Below are 11,039 nucleotides of genomic sequence, written 5' to 3'. Positions count from 1 at the left end.
TGATACACAGATTTAACTCAACCCCTATCAAAATTCCAGCAAGGTTTTTTTTGTAGGTATAGACAAGATTATTCTAAAATTTATATAGAAAGGCAAGCAAACTAGAATAGCTAGAATAATTGTGAAAAGGAAGAAGTAAGTTGGAAGGCTCAGTCTACCCAATTTCAAGACATAGTCTATAGCTACAATAATCAGATTGTGTGATAGTGACAGAGGAATAGACACATAGGTCAATGGAACGGAACTGAGAATCTAGACATAGCCACCTATAATTACAGACAACGGATTTTTGACAAAGGTGAAAAGCAATTTGATGGAAGAAGGATAAATTTTTTAATAAATGGTGTTGGAGCAATTGGATATCCATCGGCAAAACTATGAACCTGCTTGACCTAACCACATCCTACAGAAAACTTAATTCAAACTGGGTCATAGATTTCAATGGAAAGTATAAAACTATAAAACTTTTATAAGAAATCATAGGAGAAAAGCCCCTGGGGTCTAGGGCTAAGTGAAGAGTTCTTATACTTGACACTAAAACCATGATCCATAAAAAGAAAAACATTGATTCTGCAAAAGACCCTGTTCAGAAGATGAAAGACAAGTTACCACCCGGGAGAAAATATTTGCAGGCCACATATCTAACACGGAACTAGTATCGAGAATATATAAAGAACTCTCCCAACTCCAGAATTAAATGCAACCGAACATTCCCCTGAGGAGGACAGACAGTGAGGTTGTAAGCACATATTTAATCATTGGAGAACAACCATTAACCTGCTCTTCCTGCCAATCGTTAGCCAAACCGCCCGATTCTTCCGAGACCGTCCCCAGCCCCCTCTTATCTGCCTTGGCCCTCCTCTCCTATCCCAAGCCTGCCTTCCCTGGTTTGGTCCTCATATGCTCTCTCCATTCCTAAATTAGCACTCCCTTCCACTCCATGCTGTGGACCTTATCTTGCTGTCAGAAGGAAGGCAATTGTGGACAGTAAATGCCACCAAGTCAGGCTGGCATGGAGAAGGGAGGCAGGATGGTGAAGGGAGTGGGGACTGGCAGGCGGGGACGAGCTTGGGGGACGGCGGGTCAAGGGACAGACACAGCTGGGTGCAGACTGAAGAATCTTTCCGGTGCTCCCTCATCACATCAGAGAGCACCAGATTCCTTCCTCTCCCTGTTCAGGTCTGCGAGAGGAGCTGAAACATGGGCTAAGTTGAGTTTTCCTATTCCTGAAGCAGCCAAACCTTTTTGCCACCGAAATGAGTGTTAAATGGGCCATTTAATGACCAGCAGACTGACCTAGAGTTATTTCACAGCCAAATACAATCAAAGTGGGGCTGGGATGGCTCGTCAAGGCGTGGGCCAAAGTATCCACTGCAGAGGGGGGAAATTGCTGTGTGTGTGTGTGTGTGTGTGTGTGTGTATGTGAGAGAGAGAGAGAGTGAGAGAGAGATCTATAGGGAGAGAAATCCACAGGGAGAGATGTAATTTGTGTGTGTGTGTGTGTGTGTGTGTGTGTGTGTGTGTGTGTGTGAAGGAGAGAGAGAGATCCACAGGGAGAGATGTAACTGGGGGGTGGGGGCACGCGCACGAATAGGGACAGATGTGCCCAGAACTGAAACAGTGGAGGGTGGAGACCTTCAGGATCCTTTGAAACTCCCAGGTGGAATCCAGGTCGGACACACATCCTGAATGGACCTTTCCTGCCCAGCCAGGATATCCTGTGTTTGTCGAAAGGACCGCACAGGGAAGCCCTGACCATTGTCCTTCCCTAAATCTGCCAGTCAGCCCTTCCCCAGCCTGAGGCAGCCGCCCCAGACAGAGGAAGAGTAACTCTGGAAACGGTGTTATCAGCATCCTCCGTGGACTTCCTCACCTCCTCTCCAGCCCCACTAGCCCCAAGCTCCTTAGCATCCTCAAACAGAAATTGGGGAAGCTGAGATGGGGTCACCGCCCGGGGCCCAGCCCCCTCTCTTTTGCCAAGCCCTAGCCCTGCGCAGCTCTGAGTGAGCAGCTGAAGGCTCGGGCGGGAATCTGGAGCAGGAGATGGAGCCCCAGCTGGGGCCCAAGGCTGTCAGCCTCTGCCCGGGCCGCCTGGTGCTGCTGCTGTGGGTCTCAGCCCTGAGCTGTTCTCTTTCCTCGCTGGCTTCTCCCTCTCCTTCTCTGGTGCCCCGAAGCAGAACCAGCTACAGTTTTGGAAGGACTTTCCTCGGTCTTGATAAATGCAATGCCTGCATCGGGACATCAATTTGCAAGAAGTTCTTTAAAGAAGAAATAAGGTCAGAATCTCTGTTCAGTAACTTGGAGGGGCAAACTCCTGTTCCCTTCGCTTGATGATGGCCAGGAGGCAATTTCAGGGGGGAGAGCTGAAGCGAAGTCATGTAATCAGAGCAGTGATGGGTTGAAGTTGGGGTGAGGAGGGGGAAAAGGAATGAAGCTGAGTGCTAGCCCTAAATGCTAAATGCAAAGTTTTCTTTTGAAGTAGGAGCTTAAAGTGTTCTTTTCTATGAATGAAGTAGCCCGGGATCATTGAGTTTACCAAGTTCATTTCTCATAAAAAGAGGGAAATAGAATTAATAGAAGGCCTACTATGTGACAGACATTTTAGAGCTTATTTTTTATTCTCTCCGCATCACCATCCTGGAACGTTAATGTTTAGCACTCATTACTCAGAGAGTGACCAGAGCAAGATTAAGTGACTTGCCCAAGGTCACCACCTAGTAAGGGGCAGATCTGGGATTCAAACCAGGGCAGTTTACTTCAAAGTTTCAAAACCAATTTTCTGTTCCAGAGGAAAACCCAAGTTTAGTGAATGGTGATGCATTTGGATCTCACCAAAGGACGGTCTCGCACTCTGGAGTTCAAGCCTGTCAGTATAGAGTCAATGAGTCTTGACGACAGTCAAGACCCAGTAGGTGCTCCAATGGCATTGCTGTAACTCTTGGTCATTGCCCTCGAGGGACTCAGGAGGAGAGAGCCATGTTACAAATAACAAAAATAAGACATGGCCTGAAATGTACAGGACCTCTGGGAGTTCTAAGGGGGATATTAATTCTAAATGGGGGCTGGGGAAAGCATTCAGAGCAAGGCCTTTAAAGGATGAGCCAAAATTTAGGAGACAAGCTTAAGGTAGAAGGACCAGCTAAAACAATGGCCCAGGGTGTGGGGAGAGGAGAGAAGCACTTAGTGGTTGGAGCATGGGACCAATGTGGAGGAGTGGTAGAAGGAGGCTATTGGAAGAGGCAGTTGGGGAAGGGGCCTTGAATGCCATGCCAAGGAATTGGGACCTTCACCCGTGGGCCAGCAGTTCCCCGCCTCTTCGAGACCTTTTGTAATAGGCCTTTTCTCCTTAGCCCTCCTCCAAGAACCTATCTGAGGCGTGTAAGATTTGGTGACCAAACAAACAGCATTAATTTACAATAATTTGATTTTCAGTCTGTACTAACCAAAAACATATATGATTATTCAACTAAGTTACTAAACAGATATAACGAATGGAAAATATCAATCAAAAATGTGGAACTTTTACAAGATGATAGATATCGTATTGATGTGGACTTTCCCCATTAGGTCTTTTTTTAAGGCATCTCTAATGGTGAAAAATTGAAAGACTTTCCAACTGGCGAAGCTCTATTGCAGGCAATGGCAAAGGAGTTTAGTCGGGGTAGAGATAGGTTGAGACTTGTGTTTGGAAGAATCTTCTGGAAGGCAATGTGAGTCTGCCATTGATTCAAGTCATGATCTCAGGGTCCTGGATTGGAGCACCACCATAGGCTTCCTGCTCAGTGGGGAGTCTGCTTCTTCTCCCTCTGCCCCTCCCCCTGCCACCCTGCTCATGCACTCTGTCACTCTCAAATAAATAATTTTTTAAAAAATAATAATAATTTTAAAAAGGAAAGCAGTGTGCAGGATGGATGGGTTGACGTTGGCAGGGGCAGCCAGGCCAGTTCTCCTAGCCCAGGAGAAAGGTCAGTGGGAACAAAGCAGGGCAGGAAGGATGCCAGTGGGTTCAGCTAGAGAAGTCATTTTGTTGACCAACTCAGTGTGACAGAAAGACGGGAATGTTGAAAGTGAACACAAGATTGCCATCCCGCCTAAGAAATGGGATGGGAAGGGCCAAGAACATGGATGAAGTGGGGCTTATTCCTCAGAGAAAGGAGGCGGGGAGAACACGAACAGATTTTTCCGACAGGAGGGAGGGCCATTATGGGAGTCAACAGAAGGAGAGTCCCAGGGTCACATCTTCCCCAAGGTAACTAAACAAGAGTATATGAATCGTATAGTTGACTCTTTGCCAGTGGCAATAAATGAAATTTTTCTCACCAGGCAGGTATTGGCCGAATCAGGGAACATTTCCCCACATGGGTTTGTGTTCCATTCAAGTTCAGGATATTACCTCAGCTCCCTCAGAATTTATGTTCCATGTGCGTCCGAAAGGGATGTGTCCAGAGACAGGCAGGAAAGCACTGGGTGGGGCAGGTTGGGCTTTAGGGCTCTCCACGTTGAGAACGTACATTCCTCAAATTCAGCTGCAGAGAGAGACAGCGAGTGGTTGTGGGGACGTGGACTTGTTTATAGTTCTTTACAGCAGAAGCAACTGTTTCTTTGTTTTAAAAGTAATATCTATTTATTTTAGAATTTTCAAGAAATATTGAAGAAAGCACAAAATGAAAATCATGTATAATTCCTCCTTCATTATATATCCTTGCCACTTTTTTCTAAGTATGGATTTAAAATTTTTTTCAGCAAAAATGTGATCATCCTATGTACACTTTTCTGTAAACTTTAACTTAACAGTATGTCAGGAACACGTTTCCACATTACTAACTATTCTTCAATGTCAGCCATAGAGGCATTTTTCTAGATTGTCTCCTTTGGCAAGGAAAACAAAAGTAAAATTAAACTCTTGGGACTGCACCAAAACAAAAAGCCTTTGCACAGCAAAGGAAACTAGCAACAAGACAAAACAAAACAAAACAAAACAAAACCACCAAATGGGAGAAGATAGTTGCAAATGATACAACCACAATTTGATTTTTAATGGCTTTGCAGTATTCAATCACATCAGTCAACCGTAATTTAACTAATCCACTGCTGTGAGACAGCTAGGTATTTTTTTTCTTTTCAGTATTATAAACAGTGTTATGTTGAACATCCTTATTGCTAGATTTTTGTGCACATCAATTATAAATTCCTATGACAGATTCCCAGAAGTGGAAAATTCTGGGTCACAAAATACAGTGCATTTTTAGGAGACTTTATATAGGTATATATCTCCAAATGGAGACTTCTACCTATAGAGCTCACTTCTTGCACGCTCACAAATATTTAATATTACTGCTATTCTTAGTTTGTATGTCTTCTGAGTTGAACCTTTTTTTCAGGCTTATTGGTCATTTCTTTTAAGGGGTGGGCTTGTAGAATTCGTTTCTTTAAATTAATTTATTTTTTTTAATTTAAATTCAATTAGCCAACATATAGTATGGGCCATTTCTATTCCTTGTTTGCTAAATTGTCTGTAAGTTCATATCTTTACCTCTCTTTCTAAGAGTGTTCCTCTTCTTCATCTCCAAATATTTTCCCACTTTAACAAATGACTATGATGATAACATTAGGAAAAAGCCCAGCTGAACTCTCAGATGAACGCATCTTTCCTTCTAACCCTTATCTTCTCTTTGGCAAGAACACTAATGATAAATCTGTTGCTTCCCATACCCAACCATTGATCTTTGAACATCTTTGAACATTTCCATGTTTCCCCATGCGTTCTGTGTCGACTTTCAAGTCCTGAATGAAAAAGAGTTAAGGGAATCCAGAAAAAAAAAGAGTGAACCTGATTGACATAGTCTTCCTGCTGAAAACATACCTATCTGTGAATTCCTAATCGATCGTGCCAGCTGGCGAGATGGACCAGGAAACTGATCGATCAGAATTCATCTATGTGCAGGTCATAGGTTGGGGAGAAAGGTGGAGGCGGGAGACTTAACAGCAGTATTTCTGATCCGAATTACTCCTAGGGATTCCTGGCCTCTCACCAAGACAGGTGCTTTCCCTGCCCTTCCTTCCTGTACTCACTTGGACTTGCATCCCCACCCCCCAACTCCCAAAGTCTTAAAGGAAGTTTGAATACTTCTGAGTAGTGGAGGGGTCGGAGTAAAATAAGTAAATCATTAGGCTCGCTTTTGCCTTCTCTTCTCCCTTGCCCTCATCTGTTTCTTTCATCTCAGAAGATCATAGTAATGATTGCTTTAACTCACTTTCTGGAATTAAGTCAGGGTCTCAGGAGCTGCAGGGCCCCAGAGCTTATGGCAAAAGCATCCATGTACACGCTCCGTTGTCCACGCATGCGCCCATGCACTCATTAACCCATTCATTCAAGCATCCGTTCGTGCATCCTTCCACCCAACCATCCCTCTGCAGCAGCTACCCAGCTAGCCCTCCTCGTTTCCCTCCATTCACTTATCATCCCTCTATACATCCAAATACACATTCATCCATCCATCCATCCATCCAACTAAAATGCACTGGGCACTAACTTCACACCCAGCCCTCTGCTAGGCACTGAGTGACTAAGTTGAAGAAAGCCCAGTTGTAGCCCTGCAGGAGTTTACTTTCCACTGGGAAAACAGTGATGACACTAGGAAAATGGAAGAAAGTATCTCAGACAAAGGGATGGGCACATGACCAGGTGGGTGGAGGCTCTGAGGTGCAAAATGACATGGCTTAGCCAAGGATGATCACTGATTCGGTGAGAAAAAACAAGGTTGGAAGGGGGAGCAGCAGGAGACGGGCCCGGAAAGAACACTGTGAACTGCTCTAAGTAGTGTGACAGGTGTCCTGAGAGCTTTTGGGAAGATGCTGGATGCTTTAAGAGTTCTAGGCAGACCTGAGGGATGGAGAAGAAGAAAGGGAGGCAAGAAATATTTAAGAAGGCATGTCTACAAACTTAGTGTTTGACGGGATGCAAGCATGAGGAACATGCTAGAGAAAAGAGTGTTTTATTCTCATTGCAGCACTGTCGCTCTGCCCCACACCTCCATCCTGTCCTCCATGTTGAGGGCCTTAGGTGGATTGGACGACATGAACTTTTTGCTTACTTCCAGCTCTGGAAACTATGATACTGCTAGCTACGACCCCTAATAATGTTACCTACCGATCTGTTCCCACAAACGAAGTCATAAAAAGGATGACAGGGGACTAGGCCATGGCAAAGCACTTGAGATTGTGAGTTCTGGAGTCTTGAATGCCGCTCCCTCCAATTTCTGGTTGTATGACTTTGGACAAATTACTTCTCTGTGCCTCAGTTTCCTCATCTGTATGATTAAGAATACTACTGACTTCACAGCTTCGCTGCCAGGTTTAACTGAATAATTACACAGGAAGCATTTAGCACAGTGACTGGCATGCCTAAGTGTTTCATACATGCGTGGTGTGACAATCGCTGTCTAAGAGAGCTACCTATCATAAATCCTCGGTCACAGGCCTTTCAAGGGGTTAAAACCCCAGGAACAAGAGCAGCTATAGGAAACAAGCAGATAGCCCTGCCTCGGGGCCCTCTGCCCTTCTTTATCCTCTTAGAGGGGAGAATCATTCGCAATGGTTGTCCTGAGAAAGCCAGTAAAATTGACTCACTGCTTGTTTACAATGTTTCATCTTTTTTTAAATTTTTTATTTTTATTTATTTTTTAAGATTTTATTTATTTATTTGAGGGAGATAGTATGAGCTGGGGAGAGGGAGAAGAAGAGGGAGAAGCGGGATCCCCGCTAAGCAGGGAGCCCAATGCAGGGCTTGATCCCAGGACCCCAGCATCATGACCTGAGCCGAAGACAGACGCTTAACTGATTGAGCCACCCAGGCGCCCCACAATATTTCACCTTTTAAATAGATTTGTAGCAATATTCTTGAATAGAATTCTTTGAGCCTGCTTCCACAGCAGTTTGAATGACACTACTGCGTTGTGGGAGATGTTAATTGATAGGTTCTCCTGGGGCACCTTCTTCGAGGATCTTGCAATCTCTTAGGGCAAAGCTGCATCATGTAAGTGAGAAAACAAAGCAGTGTAGACTCTGGGGCCAATCAAAATGCTCATTTCCCCCAAAAGTCATGATCATGAGGTTGGTCCAATAATGCCCAATAATAAGAAGTTTCAGATTCTTACTTAACTTAAATATAGAACACATCTCAGAAGCCTAATATGATTAATCATGAAAGCAAACATTACCTTCCTAATTTTTCCTACATAAATCAGAAGGAGATTTCACATTCTCCCTTAATGGGAATGTTGGCATGCGGCCAGAAGAATCACTGGAGAAAAGGGTCAAGGTGGGGCCTAGGAAACTAGCAATGGGGGTCCTAGTAGGGGACTAAGGACCAATTGGGCCGTTGCGTAACATGACACAACTCTTGGATCCCTGATGGCTTTGAAATGTGGTGATAATTTACCTGCCACTGCTTCCTGTGACTTGGCTGGTATGGATGACTTTAATCTTTGGACTGAAGGCAAAACTGAGGGGGCCACTTGGAGTGGGATATGGGGAGCCAGTGCTCCTCCGAGTGCAGGCCCAGAAGGCTCTTCAAGAACTATGGTTCCAAGACCCAGACATTAGTCAGAGGGTGGGCTGTTTCTAGAACCAGTATTGAGGAAGGGGAAAGACCATGGGCTCTGCTGACCGATGGCCCTGGATCTGCACCTCTGCTCAGCAATGTACTGTCTGAACTTGGATGAGGTCCTTAAGCTCTGTAAGCCTCAGTTTCCCTATCTGTGAGGGGGGATGGGGTATCAAGAGAATCTAAAGCTGCTTCTCCCTGTCCCTCTGCCTGCTGCTCCCCCAGCTTGTGTGCATGCTCTCTCTCTCTTTCTGTCAAATAAATAAATTTTTTACATCTTTAAAAATATATACATTAAAAGAAAAAATAAATAAAATAAAAGGGCCCTTCTTCCAGGTTTGACAGCTGGCTGGCCTCCCCCCTTGGACTGCCTCCCGACTACCTGCCTTCTTACCCTGCAAACTACTCGGATGATTCCAAAACCTGGCGCCCCGTGGAGGTCTCCAGGCTGGCCAGCAAACAGCAGAGTGACATCTCGGACAGGAGAATCTGTGCCTCTGTGGCAGCCCCAGAAACCTGCAGCATCGAGCGCATCCTGCGGAAAACCAGGAGGTTCCAGAAATGGCTGCAGGCCAAGCGTCTCACACCGGATCTGGTGCAGGTGAGTGTGCTGGTAGTGGGGTGGAAGACAAAGGGGCAAGGTGGAGGGAGACGTCTATTCTCAGCTCCGTGTGGGGAAAAGGAGTCACAGCCCGTCTGAAGTGGGACCAAACCATGTCACAAAGCAGAGTGGCTTGTGACAAGACGGTAACTAGACAGCTTTATTTACAGGGACCTTTCTCCTTGTCATCCTCCACTCTCGCTGACATGACACACACCACCCCCCCACCACCGCAACTATTTGGGAAACAATTTCTGGCTGCTCTCTCTGCTCTGAAGAACCCACGGGATGACCCTCACCAATCTTCCTCCTCCCCCACCGCCCAGGGTTTAGCTCACCCTACAACCTTCTCGGGGGACCTTTGCCAGCCTCCAGACCGTGCCCTCTCTTGGAAGCTCTCCTAGATACCCTGTTTTACCATCCAGAGAGCCTAGTTTAAATATCAGCTTCCTCATCCAATGCCCACCAGAAAGAAGAACCAAACCTGAGTCATGGCAGAAGCGGGCTCTGCTAATACGGCTCCCTCTTCCCATCTGAGAGCTCCCACTAGCTCCCCCCTGTAGGCTGCCTCCAGGACTTGAGCACATTGCTGATGCCCTCATACTTTGCTTTGGTTCCCCACCCCTGTGCTATGGTCCCCGGGATCCTGATTCCTCACCCAAACCAGCACAACCACGTACCTCCCCACACACCCCACTGGGCCCCTGATGGCAGAAGGTGCCCCCTCAGAGGACTGAGGGGTGCCTTTCCTTCAGCTGAGATGGGAAAGAAGAGGTTAACCCCAACCTCCCTGCCATGACAAGGCTGGAGGACATGAACCGACCACGCCCAGGGGATGCCGACGCTGCCTCTTGCACTCCCCAGACCACAAGCCCCCTTCACATGGACACCTGAGACTGCCTGAGGGACTTCTGAGCACTCAGACCTTCCCTTGGCCTCTTCAAGACGAGGGACACCAGCAAAGAACCACTGGTCTCTGGATGTGTCATACATGACATAAGACCACCTGGCTTTGTTCTTGGGTTGTGTGGGCACTGCTTTGCAATCAGGAGTAGTCAAGCTATGGGAACATGGCTGCCATCTGACATCGAGCTTTCCAGTAGGAGCCTTTTGCGCCCTGCAGTCTATGACTCTCACTGCCCTGGGGTGGGGCGAGAAGGAACCAAAGGAAGTCAGGCCCTTCCCAGGCCAGGGAGGTGGTGGTGGGATCCAACATCAGCGTCTTGGAGTTTGCATAGGAGATAGGAAGTGGAGGCTCAGGTGAGAAGAACCCCCCCTTCCCGGAGCTGCTCAACACTGAGCAGAACCCGATAACAGAAGACAGATTACAAAGCCCCCAACATGGTCCACACCGTACGTATAACCTCCCTGTGCCTCTCTCCCTGCACCAGTAGACAGACCCTCCACGCACTGGCCTGGGTACCTGTCATCTGCCATTTGTTGGCCACAGCAAGTACCAAGCCACAGGAAGGACCAATGTGAGACCTTTTCCACTTTGCCTCAACTATACGCTCAGGAACGAGTGAAAGTCCCCAGGAAAAGCAAAACAAGATACACACGGAATTGTTTAAGAACCTTCTTGAAAATCCCATCACCTCTTCTGGTCCCCATCATGGACAGGTCCCACGCTGAAGGACACAGTTCCCCTAAGGTACTGGTTCCAGACTTACCTCCACTCGGGACCCTGGACAACACACCAAAGGATATCCGGGGGCTCAGGATACACTTGAGATCCCATAGAAAGTGGCCAGACTGACTTTGAACTAAGGAAAGCTCCCTCTTTCCTTCAGCTTCTAGAGATTTCCATCATAACAACCCCCCAGGGATTATCCC

The 11,039-nt window shown here is 46.6% G+C and overlaps 1 protein-coding gene across 2 annotated transcripts in view; it reads left to right on the top strand.

The window, feature by feature from the left end:
• Nucleotides 1–2,043: 2,043 nt before the first annotated feature.
• Nucleotides 2,044–11,039, top strand: part of DIPK2B (divergent protein kinase domain 2B) — a gene marked incomplete at both ends in the record, with an annotated part of 29,688 nt that continues 20,692 nt past the window's right edge. For both annotated transcript variants that reach the window (XM_080795389.1, XM_080795390.1), the window contains 2 exons: nucleotides 2,044–2,276; nucleotides 8,942–9,206. In XM_080795389.1, coding sequence (XP_080651515.1) covers nucleotides 2,044–2,276; nucleotides 8,942–9,206 — 498 coding nt within the window. The remainder of the gene's footprint in view (nucleotides 2,277–8,941; nucleotides 9,207–11,039) is intronic.

The sequence above is a fragment of the Martes martes genome (genome assembly GCF_963455335.1).
Source record: "Martes martes genome assembly, chromosome: X".
NCBI lineage: Eukaryota > Metazoa > Chordata > Mammalia > Carnivora > Mustelidae > Martes > Martes martes.
The sequence above is the reverse complement of the archived record's forward strand: the minus strand, read 5'-3'. Positions and strand labels throughout refer to the sequence as shown.